The sequence below is a fragment of the Octodon degus genome, unplaced genomic scaffold (genome assembly GCF_000260255.1).
Source record: "Octodon degus isolate 3935 unplaced genomic scaffold, OctDeg1.0 scaffold00186, whole genome shotgun sequence".
In the NCBI taxonomy this organism is placed as follows: Eukaryota; Metazoa; Chordata; class Mammalia; order Rodentia; family Octodontidae; genus Octodon; species Octodon degus.
Genome location: NW_004524762.1, coordinates 1,888,019 through 1,905,977, shown reverse-complemented (window position 1 = coordinate 1,905,977; position 17,959 = coordinate 1,888,019). Strand labels below are relative to the sequence as shown.

The window sequence follows — 17,959 nt, the reverse complement described above, 5'->3', positions numbered from 1 at the left end:
TAAAAAAAAAAAAAAAAAAGAAAGCCAGACTCTGAGTAAGAGCAGTCCATACTATAGCAGCATACACTTGATTTCTCCTAACTGTTGGCTTCTTCTCATTTATACTCAATGTAAAGGGGAGTTCAGAGCAACTGGTGGTAGAAAAGTATTTTAAAAGTTATCTAATAGAAGTTCTGTTATGCTTACATTACAACCAAGTGCATTATGCCCTGACTCATGATGGCCAAGGATCACTGGAAATCAGCAGGATCTGTCCCCTAAGCAACCGGCCAGTCCTTAGATCGCTAAGGGCTGGGAAGCTCCATGCCGCCACATCACAGGAACATCGGGTACGGGGGCAGACGCCGAGCACGCTGCTCAGAGGCTGCGGCACGGGGCAGGGCCCGCAAAGCCCTGCATGCCCAAGCAGAAAACTCTCAACCATGTCAACATTTTATTTTATCTCCTGTTTTTACGTTTTCTTCTATGTAAAGTTCTTTTTTGGTATAACATCAGGCTTACAGAGAAGTGGCAAAGACAGAGTAAACAGTTTGCAGGTACATTTCACCCAGTTCCCCCAAACATTAATGCTTCACAGAACCATCACATATTTACTGAAATTAAGGTCAGTACTGATGCATTAATGTCAAACAAACTTCGAACTTAACATCTGGTTTCTGCTGTGACTATTTTAAAACAGACCTCACCCATCATGGTAGTTTATCCATGACTTCCGCAGAACACATTTCTAAAGTATACACCTGTCCTCCCTGTCACCCCAAGTGTGAACTCTATCAGATGAGCCCTTTCTATTAAAAATTGCTGGTGTCTACTGATAACGGTTAAAAATCATTAACACATTCAAAGAGTAATAACCCGAAAGAATTTAGTCAAGTTTTGTCACAGCTATGGATATAAAACAGCAAAAAGAAATATTTTCATTATAGTACCACAAACCATGAGTGTAGTGATTCTGAATCACCTTGGAGGATGTTTAAAACGACCAAGGAGGACCTTTAGCAATATACTTATCATGTCAATACAAACTCCTAACAGTGAACTACAAAGTAACTGCATTTTGATAGAAGAAAGTATCCCATGAAAAAAACGGGTCACTTAAAACTCCCATACCACAAAACTGTAAGAAACAAAGTTTGTGAAGCCAGGAACTAAAGAATTTTCAGAAATTAGCTCACTTTTCATTAATATAAAAAAAAAAATCTTGTTTCCCTTTAGAATGAACACACCGCACATACTAAACTCTAACACAAGACAATAAAAACCAATCAAGACGGGTTCTGCACACACACCAACCTCTCACAATGAATGTATTACATTATATATTACAATCAGGTACAGATGTTAAGAAATTTTTAAAGCATCACATTTTTTTTGGACAATCATGACAGTTCAAATTCTATCACATACTCAAAATATTATGGGAAATGCATTTCACTAGACATGCAACACATACAGCAAATGGAAAATAAAATTTGTTTCCATTAAAATATTCCAGGGGGCCTGGCCCTAGCTCAATTCTTTAAGTGGCTGCTTCCACAAAGCTGTCAGCCTCAGGTTGCTGTAGTTCGATCCCCACAACACTCCAGCCAGCCAAAAGTGTCCTGCAGGCATTCGAGGAGCAAAAAAAAAAAATCCTTATTCCATTTTGGGGCCGGGGAGATGGCTCAGTGGAATAAGCGCTTCCCTGGCAAGCATAAGGATCTGAGTTCAATCCCTGGTTCTGCCAAAAAATAAAATAAAATATCCCAACACTGAATTTCTCCACAGGCTACCTAGTTCTTTACATCAAGTCCAAATCCAAGACCACCTCAACTACAATTCCTTCTAAAAAGTTTTACCCAATTTCTCCGTGGGATGCTGGCTTTCCCTCTAATACTCATTCTTTGAGAGCAGACGGGACTCCAAACCCTAAACAGCAAAACTTCCAGGGGGTGCTCAGGGTTTTACTAAACCACTATACTAATAGGACTGCTTCTGATTTTATGAGCATTTGTCTCTCCCCTATCTTATTCATCTTTTCTGTGCCCCTAAACTCTTGATCATCTGTATAACACAAAAAGTTCCTGTCACCATGTAAGACACATAAAAGCTAACTTGGAAAATGACTTTAAAAGTAGAGTAAGAAAACACATTTACCAATCGTTTGCAATGACTCAAATGCTTCTGATGAAAGAATACTGATATAGGAAATTCTGTTCAAGTTACCAGCTACCAACATCACAACCCAACCTTGGACTACATCAGCACATAAGCTATAAGATCGGAATCATAACAAATAGAACAGCAAATGCAGAAACTCACGCGCTGTCACTATGTGTAAGTCAGACAGGTAGGTTAATCACTGAATGCCCAACTGACCTCTCAGGAAAATAACGAAAGATGTAAGGTAACAAAAGCACTGACTTACCAGAGGTATAGGGAAATGCGTCGCATACTGCAGGTGACGGAGAAGGTCGTAGTTAGATGGAAAAATTAATTCCCTTGGTTTGTCCCTCTTTGTCAATTTCTCACCATTAATTGACATTCTTCTGCTCAAAGAGGGGTTGGCATTCTCACAGGACTCCCCAGGCATGGGAGAAAAAATCTAAGTCATGTAAAACAAATGTTGGAAATTGTAAACGAAAGAAAGTGAAAGCAAGCCACACTGTTACAAACCAGAACTTTAAATACACAAGATATTTGTACAATTATATCTTGTTCTACTTACCCACTACGTGAAAAAAAAAAAAAGTAAGCATTTTACTTACATTAAATTTATATTCAGATCATCAGGAATCTGTCAGTATTATCTCATATGTAGAGAATAGAAAATGAAATCCATACATGGATAAAAAAATAATGTGTCTACCACCCAAGGACCAGAGAGAAAAGATATATAAGGAATGTGGCTACATTCCTTCCAAAAACATACACATAATAATAACCAATAAGAGTAGTGAGCAATAAACATCAAGGTTTTAACCTGTACCCCAAACAAACAATATGTTTTTATAAAGAAGCACACCCTAGGTGTCAGGAGAAATGTATAGTAAGTATCCTGCGATACAGCAGGAGAATGAAAGTACAAATCCAGAGCTGGAAGCTCCACTTTAGAAATGCAAGACATGCGCTGCAAGTCAGCACCGACTGTCAAGATGAAACTAAGCTCATGCATTCTGAGAAATCATCATCTCAACACAAGTTAAAAGTCACAGGCAGCTAGGAGGACAAGTATGTGATGACTGGCAAAGGAGACAATGGGACCAACACTGAGGATGAACCAAGGCTGCCAAGTGCAGGAGGTGATGACTGTGACAGGGGGACATGGCGGGAGTGCATGCACATCACAGGTGCACGAGGCATGCCAGTACATGGGCAGAGGACAGAAGCACAGCGACAAGCCGGGGGAGTGCCTGGGTCACATGTCCGTAAGAATCGAAGGTTGAACCTACTGGAAACTCCGAACCAAAGTCAGTTTTAAAGTCACTCTTGTCTACTTCATCAAAAATGTTAGTAGCTCCTGCATCAATGCCCATATGCGCCATAATACTCTGCTCCTGATAATTGCCAGAGAGAGAAAGTCACGTTGTAAATTCTGCAGCTTAAGAAACTGAAGTGTTTTTTTGTTTTTTGTTTTTTGTTTTTTTCTCGGAATGCCTTGAAGGCATGACTGGCTGAAGCTAAAATGTAACAGATTTTTAATCAGCCTTACCCTCCCTGCATTGTTTTTTCACAGAAAAACAGAAGTAAGTTTTAACACATGCAAGCTGGGTGGGAGTTCCCATCTCTGAACTATTTGCTGTCATAAATTCAACCATATTCCTTAGCAAGAGAAACCTAAAATCATATCTCAGGGACAAGATACGCAGACATCAAAGAGTAGAAAAGGAGCAGCAGTTTAGAAAACATGTGAATCAGGAGAACTACTTTAGTTTTAACCCTTAAAAATTTCTGTGAAAAAAAATTCAGAAACACTGCTTATAATAATAATAAAAAAATTTTTTTTATTAATGCAACTTTTGGAAAACAAATTTTTTTTTAATGTATTTGGTACAGGGTCTCACTACACAGCTCAGACTCATAGTGATCCTCCTGTTTTCAGCCTGCCCAGCACTGGGATTATAGGTGTGTGCCACCACGCCCAGCCAGTGTCTGCGGCTGACCCGGGGGGGGGGGGGGGGAGGTGTCCATCCTGAACTCCTGTCCCTGTGCTTTCCTACGCAGGCACTTAGTCCACTGAGCTACCTCGCTGGCCCTGGAAAACAAATTTTGTAAGCACAAACTATGAACCTATGTGCAATTCTAGTGCCAAGCTTTTTCTTTTTTCTACAAATACAGCCAGTGTTTTACATATCATAATGATATATGAGTAAATGCTTTCAAAATCAGTATGAAGTTCCATTTTAAGGAAGTCACAAATTGTTGTTACCACTTGCAAAATTTAAGTATGTGGCATAACATACAAAATATCAGCACTTGGCATAAAACGGTACAGCAATACTCAGAGCACAAAATAGTTTGCTGAAAAGAATAAGCGCCCCATACTTGAGAAACAGATTAAATTTTCAGTGAGTCAGACTAAAAGTATAATGTGTTATGGCTGACACTGAATATGCAAGTATGCATGAGAAGGTGCTATAAGAACGAAAGGTACATTGGGGAAAAGATGCTCTTTAGAATGAAAACCCAGCTAGTCTTTAGGGTCAAAACAGTTTGGCCTTGAGGATAACACTCCAAGGAAAATGGAGACTAGAAAGATCTAAAACTAGAAGCATATGAGTCTTATTAAATAATTACAACTTGTCAAACATTTTCATTAACAATTTTACAGAATATAAAAAGACAAATTATAGTCCAGATGTCCTTTCAGAGTGGAAAGTGGAGATAAAAAGACATTATAGAAAACATCAGAAGTAAAAAGTGATCAGTCTCCTACCACTAGTACCCATCTGAGAGTAGCCGCCAGCCCGTCCATGTGCCGAGTGGGGCCTTACCCCCAGGGTCCTACCTCCATTTTCATGTCATGGTCCTTTGCATAGTGTTCATCTGCATTTTCGCCTGCTGGTGACCGTGGCCCGGTGGAGGCAGTGACTGACAAGTCTCCTCGCGAGATGAGCGTGCACATGTAGGCGTCATGGGAGAAGACATCATGGCGAATGAACTCACAGAAGAGCAGCACCAGGTTCACAAATTCCACCTTTTCACACTCACTGTTTGGATCCGCTGTGAAGAAGCAAATTCAATCAGAAATTTCTTGACCTCATAGGAAAATCCACTAACGTTATAGTTCATCTCTTTTTTAAAATAATTTATCAAAATGACTGAGGCACTTGTGCTTTGTATAAAGCTAACAAGTAGGTTTTTGCTTGGCCAAATATAATTCAAAGAGTAAAAAACACAATTTCAATTTGAGTGGTAGTAGGTACTGCCAAATCAAATTATACCATAAAGCAAGGCTGATCCACCATTCTCCGCCCTTACTATTACAGTTTGTGGCCAGTTTTTCTACATCGTGCCCTCCTCGTGCTTTGAGGGCACATGTGTGCACTGTTTCAAAGACAACTTCACAGAAGAATCACAATTCAAATGATATTTCAAGAGAAATAGTAAATAGGCTCTACTGGAAAAGGAAACTGGAATAAAAAGGGTATAAAGATGAAGCTATATCATTCTTTTTTTTACATTCATATTCGATCTATTTAATTCACATACAAGCCTCAGATCTGTACCTTGAGATGAGGCTAAAAACTGTTCGCTGCTCTACTGGCACTATCCCATTCACAACCCCGACAGTGGACAACCGTGCTCTCCATGGGCCCTGAGCTCAGCCCTCACTTCCTCCCACCCAGTCACCTTCAAGAATGAGCAGCCCCTACACCAGCAAACCTAAGTTCTACACACAGTAAACACTATACAGGACTAGCAGAGGCTAGTTGAAGGAGAACGTTTACCCAAGAAAGAACAGGAATGGGGGTGGGAAAAGGCAAGCAAAAAGGAAACGTGCACTTTCTCCAGATGCAAGGCAACTTGCAAGACGTGGTCCAAATATATACTAGATGTTTCAGTTCTAAAGTTGTTTAAGTAAAACACCTACTGCCATAAGTCCTCCCTCACAGTACTGCCCATCACCTCAAGCACTCTCACTGCACTGTTCTTGCTGCTTTCTCAAGCAGTTCTTTTGCATCTTTATAAAGTACAATTTAAAAAAAAAAAAACAAATGCAGTGAACACTACTGCCAAGTGCCATCCAACAGGAAAGTTCACAGAAACATAACGATATATCCTCATCCACTATATCCACCAGACCTGGCACTGTGAAAGTCAAGTGTCCATGCAGCCAGCCACTTCTAGAAAAGAGGACTTCTAGAAACGCTGGCTATGGGCCGGGGATATGGCTCAGCCCCTGGCAAGCACAAGGTCTCCAGTTCCATCCCTGGTACCACAAAAAAAAAAAAAAAGAACTTCTGGGTATGAAGTACAGTGTTTAATTTACCCATGCTTTTAAGAGTAAAGGTTAGAAAAGCAGAAATTTAGAAAACTACTCAAAAAGTAAAAATTCCTAATCACAATACACAAATAAATGTCACAGGGCCTTAGTTTTCTATTGTAGTAAGAATGCTCCAAAAAGAAGAAGCTAATATATCAAATACAAGGAAGTCAGGTAACTTAATTTTAAAATTATTCCAAAAAGATTAAAGCCTTTGCAGTTCAAAGGTCTAAGCTGGCTGCATGTTTTCACTGAAAAAAAAAAAAAAAAAAAGCCAATAATTTATTTTCAGTAAAATATAGATTATATTCAGCTTCAAAAAGATGTATGTTATATTCAGCGCCAAGAACTTCAGGTATATTGCAAACGGAAAGGAAATTACAAAAGAATCTGCTCAAAGGAAAAAAGGCAGGGAATGAAGGAGGGAGGAGGAAAGGTAAGGAAAGCAGCCCCATGTCTGCAAGCAGCATCCTTCTTACTTACACAGTGAGGGAGCCTGTGTATCTAAAAACCTTAGCAGGACATTCTGGAAAACAGGCAAGCCAGACCCAGCAAGAGAGGCTGAAGAAATAGACTCCTTTTCGTCTAGGACTTCTGATTCCCCACATCTCTATAGATTAAAATAAAAACAGTTAATTACAAACGATGAGTAGAGTCACAACAGGTCATGAATTTGTTAGTTTTGTATTAACATTTGCATTCATTGAAAAGGCATATAAAATCAATTGAAATTTCTATATTTGAAGACTGCACACCACAGGTGAGTAGTTTCTATAAGATGGAGAAAACTACTCTGGAATAATCAACTGACTCCAAAGAACATACGTGAAGCACATGTTTCGTGTGCACTGTGAACCACAGAGCTATGTAAGTGAACACATGACACAGAGCAATGACTATTCCTTGTACCCGTACAAAGCTGCGCGTTTAATTGTATGTTTCCTGAACTTTGCGGCCCATGTTGCTCGACTGGATTCATCAGCGTGTATGTACTTTGTCAGGAGGGTGTATCACCTTTGTACGGAGCTGCCTAATGCAAAGGCACACACAGTTCCTCTAAGAAGATCTCACTTCGTCACACTGGCCCGGGGGATCTCCTGAGAAGGGGCGTCCACACCACTCCTGGCACAGCCCCAGGGAGGCTGTTTACCTCCTCCAAGATTCAACGCTCAACTTGCTCAAAGGTTGAGAATCTGTTTAAAAGTGATCAGAACCTCCTTTACTATTTTCTGATGTCCCTGTGATCTTTCTCACTTTCACTTATTCTTTAATATTGATATAAAAATGTTACTTAAGTTGTTATACTATCTTTCTAACCCTCTATTTGTAAAGGTATAATTTCAAAGATGATAGAAAACATTTAATAGAGATCAGTATCTCTGCAAGAAGGCACTTATAGGGGGCCTGGCCCTAGCTCAGTCCTTTAAGTGGCTGCTTCCACAAAGCTGTCAGCCTCAGGTTGCTGGAGTTCGAACCTCACAAGTCTCTCGCTGGCCAAAAGTGCCTTGAAGGCATTCGAGGAACAAAAAAGAATGCACTTACATATATGGATACAATTAAATCCATTAAGGAGAACATTATGGGATACAAAAAATACTGCCAAATTCACACGATTTTATTTAAATTCTGTATCATTTGTAATTATTTCTGTTGTAATACTATTTTATACTTTCTTAAAAAAAAATAACTAAAAAATAAATATAAAAATAAAATAATCTGGGGCCAGGGAGATGGCTCAGTAGAATAAGCGCTTGCCTGGCAAGCACAAGGGCTTAAATTCAATCCCTGGTTCCACTAAAAAAATTTAAAAATTTAAATAAAATAAAATAATCTGTGAGTCCTTTTTGAAAGTGGGAGTTAAGAAGATACTATTTATTTATTTATTTTTATTTATTTAGTATAGGATCTCACTACACAAATCAGACTCGTAATGATCCTTCCTGCTTTTCAGCCTCCCAAGTGCTGGGATTACAGCCATGCGCCACCATGCCCAGTCTCAATCACTGTCTCAGCACGTCCAGGAATGTGGCCAGCACGGCACGCCAGGGATTGAATCCCTGGCGCCTGCATCTGCTTAAGCAGGTGCTTCAATCCACTGAGCTATCTGGCCGGCCCAAAAAGATACAATTTAAAAAGAGCAATTAAGTATTTCAGAAATCCTTCAGTTGCTTCAGTTTCTGAAGTTTGTTCTTTGTAATTCACCACAAAATAACCCATCCATTAAAATGTGTATTAAAAAAAAAAAAAAGGAGCAAGAAATGCTCTTCCTAATTTGAACCATTTTGCAATGGGACATTTGATTTTTTTCTATGCATTTCATGAAGATATTGAATATTCTCATAGGATTAATCCATATTTATATTATTCTTATATTATTTTTATTGTTTATTGGTACAATTTAGACACTCATAATCACATTCATCATAGGGAATTCATACCTGTACATGAAATATCTTGATTCCTTTGCTTTCCTATCCCTTTTCACTTCCTTCAACCACATTTTCATTTCCTGTGTCCCTCTAATCCTCTATTTGCAAAGATAAATTTCAACAGTGGGATCCTTTATGCATGATGAATGCTGCTTTCCCAACAAGAGGATGCCTATGAAAATGTTCTTATTTAATTCTTAAACACATTCATAGGAAGTTGGTGTGTTGTGAGCAACACAGAGCCAGCTGCATCTGTCTGTTTATGCAAAGAGCAGCTTCTGAGCACCTCCGACATCCTGAGGGCTGAGCCGGGGCACAGCGCTAAACAGCACGCTGTCAAGCTTATTTCTATGGGAAAAGCAAGCATCAAACAACAAGCACATCAACTAGCTTAACATACAGTGCGTGGGGAAAGTACAACAGAGTGCCGTGATAAAGAAGGGCAGCTGGTGAGCGGGTACGGCGAGCTTCGGCAGCAGAAGACCTTCCTGTGCAGGTGTTCCTATGCGAGGCGCTGCGCGGAAGTGGCACTTCGGGAAATGGGAATGCTGGAGAGAGGCTGGGCGTGGGAAGACTTGGACGCAGACTCTGCCACCCAGAAGGGACAGCAAGAGCAAAATCCCCAAAATAAAGTGAACTTTGTGTGTTGGAGCAGCAGAATCCAGGATTATGGATAGAGCTGCAACCCAAGAGAGGAAGGTACAAGACAAGGTGGAAACGCCAGGCAGGCAAGGGAGGCTCTGTGGCCGTGGAGCTTTAGTAAGGGATCCCGTGTTCTGGTTACATTTCTGAGAGACCAGTCTGGCAGCTGTGTAGAGAGGGACAGAGGCCAAGAGAGAGAGGGGAGAGACAAGTAGAAGTGGACGCTGCCTATGAGGGATGCTGAGGCCCTTGTCAGACCACACACATATTCCCTGTGGTCACCTCTGCTAGAGAGATAGGCACAATTAAAGGCTGCGTGGAAATCATCCCATCAACAAATCATCAGTCGTATTGATGATATTAGCTTTCTATTTCCTTTATAATTTAAGTCTGAGGCTTTAATGGCCATCGCTGGGGTTAGAATATAACCTAAAAAACTAACACAAACTGGGGCCAGCCAGATAGCTCAGGGGACTAAAGCGCCTGCTTAGGCAGAGCTCTGCAGCCCGGTTCGATCTCCTACGTGTCATGTCAGTCCCACCCTGGGGGTGTGCTAAAAGAGAGATTGTGACTTGGCATGGTGGTGCGCACCTGTAATCCCAGCGCTTGGGAGGCTGAACACAGGAGGATCACTAGGAGTCCCATCTGTGTAGTGAGACCCTGTAGACCCTGTACTAAAAAAAAAAAAAAAAAAAAAAAAAGCAACACAAACTGGTATCTAAAACCTCATAACCATAACTGCCTCAAAAATGTATTTCTAAAGCCACTAACTTACAGCATGGCTCTAAGTTTCAAAAGTTAGTATACAACTTCTCTGGTGGTCTAGTGGTTAGGATTTGGGGCTCTCAGAAGTTGGCATGTTACATATGTTTGTCTGTGGCAAAGTTTGTGAGTATCTACATACATCCATCTCACAAAACAAGATTTCTTCATACTAAATCAGATGCTGTTTTATTTTAAAAGACATATTACTTAGTCCATACAAATTATTAGCTGTATCAAGTTAGAGAGATCCTACTTATATGAATTTGCACATCATACTCTTTCTCAAGAAAAAAAGAAGAGCATAAGAAAAACAAAAGTGTATTCCTCAAACAGAATATTTTGGCTGCAGCACTCAGCAAGGAGAAGGAGAAGCGGGCCTACCTCTGCCTCGATCTCCGCTTGCCTCTTCTCCAAGAGCTTGGCCACCGCCATGGCCCTGTGCTTGCCCGACCTTTTGCAGCTCACGGCCCACTCGCACAGCAGTGTCACCACAGCTTCATCATTGGGGGCAACCTAGTGACCAAGAGAGACAGGAACCAGCTGTACCAAATGAAATGCTCTCCCACTGGGGTCCAGCCAGGAGTACCTTGTGCAGAGCTCTTCCCTGCTAATTCATGAAAGCATTTTTAGCGGATGCTTCCAAATCATTTGGGCTGAGTGTAAATAAAGCATGAAAGTATAGCCGTAAGGAAGGAAGTCACTCAAGAACCACCCGCACTCAACCTGTGACAATCCCAAGGGAATTGGTTTTCTGTAATGACTGCGCTTACAGTCGTAACCTTGCCCCTTCAACCCTCTAGAATTTAATTTCAAATCTAAAAAGAAAGAGAAAAGGAGCACTAACCACCAAAAGCAACTGTTAGCAAGTAAGTCCAAGTACTGCCCTCAGCTGTCAGCATCAGGACCTCACGCATACATGATGTTATCAGGCTGGTTACCAAACGATTCTATTCAATAAGAAATTACAAAGCAGCAGCAGGGTCTGGAAGGCTGGTACAAGACCCATTCTATCAGACACAGCAAGCATGAAGAATTAGAAAGAAAAAGTAATTAAAAGCACACATAGGTAACAAAATACACCGGGTCTTTGTAGGCCTCATCATGGTGCCCAGGTGCCCAAACCATCCGCCTAAGGATGAGCGACCGTGCCTGAGAACGCCAGAATTCAGGGACATGAATCATGAAGTTGCAGGGTTGGGGACAAAGGATGCCAGAGGTCCTGTGCTTCCACGGACTCTGCCTTTTTCCTTCAGAATATCCTTGCCAAGAAATGCAGTACCAACTGCAAGGTTTGTTCTCATCCTACAGACATTATAGAAGGCAAGCAGATCAGCCCAGCATCAGCACTGATGCACCTCGTGACAAGTTCTTAGCATTTTAAAGTCCATTCTCAGCATTAAAGTCCAGTAAGATTATGCCAGCACATGAGTACTCTGTGGAAGAACATACACAAATTTATCCCAACACTTTAGGTCTGTGACTCCAAAAAGGCATCTAAAAAGTCAGGCAGCCAGGCATGGTATTGGATGCCTGCAATGCCTGAGCTCAGGAGGCTGAGGCAGGAGGTTCACTGTGAATGCAAGGTCGGCTTCAGATAAAAAGTGAGTTCAAGGCCAGCCTGAACTGCAGACTGAAACTCTGTCTCAAAAAGACAAAAGAATAAAATAAGTAAATCAGTGTAAGAAACCATGATCAGTTTTAGAGTCTAGCAAAGAATTCAGATTATGAAAACAAGTTTATTCCAAGATTTTTACTCATCTTAATCCTAAATACAATGATTTAACCACATATTGACTCAAAACAAGAAGCCAACTTATTCTAATTTAAGGCAGATACTGTGACAGCAGTACTATGGTATGTCCGTTAGGGCATAACCCCAACTGCATCCCTATTGCATCTTAAAAACCACACTAAAAAGTACCGTTATAACTTCTAACGCATTCATATTCCTTGTTTAGTCAGCTTTTTTCTAACAGGTACGATGTTTCTGGGTATGTGAGGAAAACACTCAGAGACACTTTCACTCTCCGCAGGTCTTATGCCTTCACTCCTTGGGCTCTATGGCCAAAGGCTGGGTTACCAGAGTAAGTCATGTGAACTTTTAAAAAGACTGTTGTTGTACAATGGAGATTACATCCAAAAGCGCAGTGCTCATTTTTATTCCTGCAAAGTAATACATGAGAAAATATGTACGTCTGGTGCCTAGAAGAGGGGCTGGTAATAGACATTCTCAATAAGTATTGTTGAATAAATTAATAAATAAATGAAGGAAGGAGACCTGTTTCACGGCAATCCTTTCCCATGAGCTGTTAAACTGTTTTCTAGATTCAAAATTTTTATGGTAGCTTTCTTGTATTTGTTAAACACCAGTGCCCTGTTCCTGCGGTTCCTGCAATCCCAACCATGTTTTCTACCTGTATGTGTTTGCGTAAAACTACTCTGAATTAATTTCTTATTAATGCTGTTATTAAAATTTGGTGGCTTATACAGTTATATGTAGAAGATGGGCAAGACAATGATCCTGAGAATCTCCAGAAGATTTTTGAATCCAGCAGTTAACTGGAAAGATTCTCACCCTGACTAACTATATATACTAATACCTATGAACTAAGCTACTGCACTGAGGATGGTAATCTAACTGGGTTCATGCTTGGAGTGTCTGTCATTCTGGTCTTCTGAATATGGGCTGCTTTTCATGACATGCCAGTTGCTATTGTGCTGTCTCTCAGGTAGATGATTGTTCAAAAAGAAGGAGGTGGTAAATGAAGGCAAGAGACAGGAAAAGGAATATTGTGGGACTGTCCTGCTTCAAGGTTATATATGGTGAGATTTTTGGACTTACGTGATTGATGATGTAGAGTGTACCTAAGGAGAGTCACATGGAGAGAAAACATTCTCTCAGGCTTTCACAGAGAGCACATTGGCCACATAGGCATAATTCTTTATGCCTATTTTTAAAATATATTCTAATTTTTAAACGTTTTTTCATCATATTCTGTAAGGACTTAAATTTTCCATGTTATGCCTAAGATGTTTGATATTCAGACAGATAGTGAGGTTAAGCTTAACAGCCTAGGTTGTAGTAACAATAAGCTTCTCTTCTGGAGGGTTAACAACCTAAGTTTGCAGAACAAAATTAGAGAAAAATGAAGTCCACAATGAAATCGAACATTTTGTCCCTAGCCTTGCAAGGTCAATTAAGACTCAGGACATATGAGAACTTGTACTGTAACATCATGTAACTCAGTAGTGTCCCAAATTTTCTGATCAAGGAGATTATGGGGCCAAAGAGGAAAGTGATTGATGATGTAGAGTGTGCCTAAAGAAAGTCACATGGAGAGAAAACATTCTCTCAGGCTTTCACAGAGAGCACATTGGCCAAGCAATGGCCGTGACTCATCCACATGGCTGACACTGACAAAGGTTCTACAATCTGAGGTACAGGATCTCAGGATAAATCCTGAGGGGATTTCACTGACCTTATCAGACTCAAAAGCTACAACTCTTGTTGCATAGGTCCTGCTTTACCTTAGTCTTAGCCATCCAGGAGAAAAGTATAAAAACGAAGTATAAGAAGTAAAGCCATGCTGTTATGTTGAGCTGCGGGGGACTCGGGTCAACAATTTCTGACATTGCCAGTCAAGCAGAAGACCCAATACTATTATGGACTACTGGACTCTTAGAATATTTTGCTGAGTTAACACACCTATAATATTCAAATAACAGAACTTAACAAGAAAAGGGGATACAGATGAATGTCCATTTTGTATCTGTGTATTCAAAGTGGTTAGGATAGATATATAGTTACATTCGCTTAATGAATTGAGGGATTTGTTCTAATGGTGTTTGTAGATAGGATATCAAGTCAGCATCTTGTACAGCAATTAACCACTAGGAAGAATGAATGCAATGTGTTAATTATTGAAACTGTCCTACCAATTTGGTTTGAAACTGTCTCATTGCTATTTGTCTCTCAATAAAATTATGGAAATAAAATAAAATAAAATTTGGTGGCTTAGAACTACAGAGAGTATTCTCTCACAGCTTGGAAGGTTAGGTTTCTTACTGGGTTACAGATCAAGGATCCTTCCTGTCTGCTGGCTCTGGAGTTTTCTGTGGGAGAATGCCTCTCTTTATTTCTTTCTTGGTTTCCAGAAGCTGTCTGAATTCTTTAACATATGATGCCTTCCTCCAAATTCAAAGCCAAGTGTGGAAGATCTTCAGATCTGCCTGTGACACCTAATTCCACAAGGCTTCTCTACAGTGTTTGGGAAGGTGAAGGACTTTGCTTTCATCATTCTCTGGAGTGTTTCCTAACGGGAGCTGGAGACCTACTGGCCACAAGGGCAACCTGTAAAGGATGCCGACTGCACAGGAGTACAGAGGGGAACACCAGTGAGCAGTAAGCTTTCCCACTAACTCAAGAGAACTGTACAGAAAACCACTAAAAACAATGAGAGTTAGCTTTCAAAACCAGAACAAAACACACCAAAGGAAAAGCATTAAAAGGCTTTGCAGATCATGAATTGTCCAATTCCATTATGTCCTCCAAACTTTTGCAGTTGTTAAGTGTCCATATACATAGGAGGAAAACACCTGAAGAAAATGGAGCAAAATTAACAGCCGTACTGCTGGCTCATACAATGCATTTGTTATGGGGGATGGCCTGTCCTTAGGCTTTAGCAACATGCCTGTGATTTTACAGTTGAATAAGCGAAGGCCTAAAGGTTAAGCAGCAAGGTGTCTTAAAGCCGCCACATCACAGAACCATGCCTACAGCACAGGTGTTTGCATACAGAGGAAACCCTTATACCAAATGCTCTCTTTTGGGGCAAAAGAGTAAGAAAGACATTGACTAAAATTTGTTTTTTGGTTTTTGGCTTTTTTTTTTTAATAAAGACCACAAATGCACTTTTATTTTCTGTTAGTTTAAATTCTTGAGGGGTACAGCATCACACAGATTCGGTGTCCATGTCCTTAGCAGGAAGGTTGCTTCGGAACTTGGCACGAGCCACGCCGCTGTTTCCGTGGGCCCATGTTACTTTCCTCAGATCTCTCTGGCTTTGTTTGGTTTGCCACCTGGAGTCACTGTGTTGTTTTTCACTTGTACACATAAGCACATCTCTTGCCCAAGTAGAATTCAGTTTCATCCCAGGCATAAACACCTTCACTTTTAAGAAGAGCTGTGTGGGGGCTGGTGAGATGACTCAGTGGTCTAAAGCACCTACTTAGAACAAGCTTAACAAAGCACAGGGACCACGGTTCAATCCCCCAGCACCACATGCCAGCCAGCCCCGCCCCCTGGTGGGCCGAGCTGGCCACACACACAAATAAATAAAAATAAAATAAATTTAAAAAAAAAAAAAAAAAGAAGAAGAAGAAGAGCTGTGTGTTCCCTCTGGTTCCAGAGACCCCGCGTATAGCCAGCAAAAATGGCCTTGTACCAGAGTTCTGCAGACATACTGGCCTTTTAGAAGTCCTGTTCCCAGCAGGCCTCGCCAGACCCCAAAATAGTGGAAAAAGTGACACTGACTAAAATTGCGAGCTAAAAAGGGTTTCTTTCTTTTCTCTCTCTTTTTTTTCCTTTTTCTTTTTTTCTTTTTTGCAGAACCAGGGATTGAACTCAGGCCCTTGTGCTTGCCAGGGAAGTGCTTATTCTACTGAACCATCTACCTCGCCCCTAAAAAGGAGTTCTTAAAATCAAAAAGGCATTCATGTACCATGTGTGTAACAATTATGAGAGGCAACCTACACCATGAAAACATTCAGGTCAAGATTTAACAGACACAAGATTTAGCTCATTAAGCTCTCCATTAACAGCATAGTTAATCTGATCTCATGAATTTGGAACACACCCCCAATAGCACAATAGTGAAATCATCAATTCTGCAGTAAATAACTACTATGAACGGTACTGTGCATACCATAAGAAAGATACCGCAACTGTGACCAGAGTGTAGTGGCACACACCTGTAATCCCTGCACTGCGGAAGCCTGCGGCACAAGGACTCTGAGTTCTAAGTCCAGCCTGAGCAACACAGCCGCTAAGTCAGACCTGTTTCAAAGGAAAGGGCTGTAGATGTAGCTCACTGAAAATGCCCTCGATTCAATCCCCAAACCCTACCCCAAAAAGATGAAAAAGGAGGTGTTCATCACGGGGGGGATCTGCCACATTATTCTTTCCAGGAGAAGGGCAGGCAGGCAAAATGCAATTAGGCTTACACTATCATTCAATAACCTAAGAGTCTGTAGAAGTTAACCACAGGTCTGCTACTGTTTAGTAAATAAAGTAGGGAAGCTAACTGCAACTATACCAGGGAGGCAGCCTTCTTTTAAAAGTTGGGAGATATTTGGGGAGATTATTTGTTATTTTAAACTAAGAAATATCTTAATGTGCTATCTAGATTATAAAGTAAGACCTTTAAAGGAAGTGAGAGAAAAATCACGGACTCAGTACTGTAAGCAAGAGCTGATGAAAACCACTTGAGATTAGCTGCCAAACAAGCCCTTTCAACAGCTCTTTAATCTGAGTATGTTTATAAATGACATCTTTATAAATAAAATCAATCATTCTTGGTCAACAACAAACAAAATGTTCACAACTGAAAAGACACTAGTGAGCAGGACGATATCAACAGCCACATGGGATAATACGTAGAAGAGTAAGCCTAACTCATCATGATTCGCCACTTGAGGCTCGGTACAGACGGCAGGATGGATTCCAGGGCCACGTAAGCTAGGAGCGGTCTGACAGCTAACAGAACACAAGCCCGCGGTGCGCAGCGCAAGAGCACGCCTACCCCAAACACCAGGCAAAGTCTACGCCTCCGCCTGCTGACCCCAAACTCACCAGATGTGGTACACAAATGACACGTATTTTTGATCGATTTTCTCCATATCAACATTTCTGTGTACCCTTCCTAAAGATGTTTGAGATGGTTAAATTTTCTGGTGGAAAAGAGGGTAAATTTTCCTAATCTCACATAAATAGTTAATGTTGACAAGTCATTAGCTATTTTAATACTGTATCTAAGAAACAAAACAGAAGCTGTGGAAACAAAAATAACCCCCATCTTTCTCAATTTGCAGAAGTTAAAAGATAGCATAGCTCTGACTTCTAAGAAAAAAGATACAGGTAAAACAACAAATTTCAAACAATCTTTCTAAATGTTTAAATCATTATTTATTTATACTGCAATAAAAATTGAGTTTTCTATCCGTTTTTATAAATCAACATGTAAATAACACAAATGGAGAAAACAGGAGTTTTGAAAAATGTGTAATCACATGATTAGAGTCAGGGATGAGTTATAATTACACAGTAAATCTTTCCCCAAAAAACCTAGAAAAGTACATGTCTCTCCTACTTAAAATAATAAATATATCACATTCAATTTCCAAAACTATCAAGATATGGTATAACGAACTACTATTTACCTCTTATGAGAAATAAAGATAACACACCAATAAGAAAAAAATAATAAAGATTTCCAGCAATGAACACAACCATCAGTGTTTACCAATAAAAATTTAGATCTTAGTCCCCTTCTTCAGCCTAAAGTCCATGGTATAAACAAAGGCAATGTTGGCCAAATGTGGGACTTGAATTTTCTAAATTAATAACGTGTACTATGTTAAAATTGGCAAAGAAACTTTG

At 40.3% G+C, this 17,959-nt stretch overlaps 1 protein-coding gene across 1 annotated transcript in view; it reads right to left on the bottom strand.

Moving 5' to 3' along the window:
- The window catches only part of Med12l (mediator complex subunit 12 like), a 327,698-nt gene that overhangs the window by 218,073 nt on the left and 91,666 nt on the right, over positions 1 to 17,959 (bottom strand). The window contains exons 12-15 of the mRNA XM_023704067.1: positions 10,684 to 10,815; positions 6,950 to 7,076; positions 4,988 to 5,202; positions 2,408 to 2,584 (exon numbers count right to left, since the gene is read on the bottom strand). Coding sequence (XP_023559835.1) covers positions 2,408 to 2,584; positions 4,988 to 5,202; positions 6,950 to 7,076; positions 10,684 to 10,815 — 651 coding nt within the window. The remainder of the gene's footprint in view (positions 1 to 2,407; positions 2,585 to 4,987; positions 5,203 to 6,949; positions 7,077 to 10,683; positions 10,816 to 17,959) is intronic.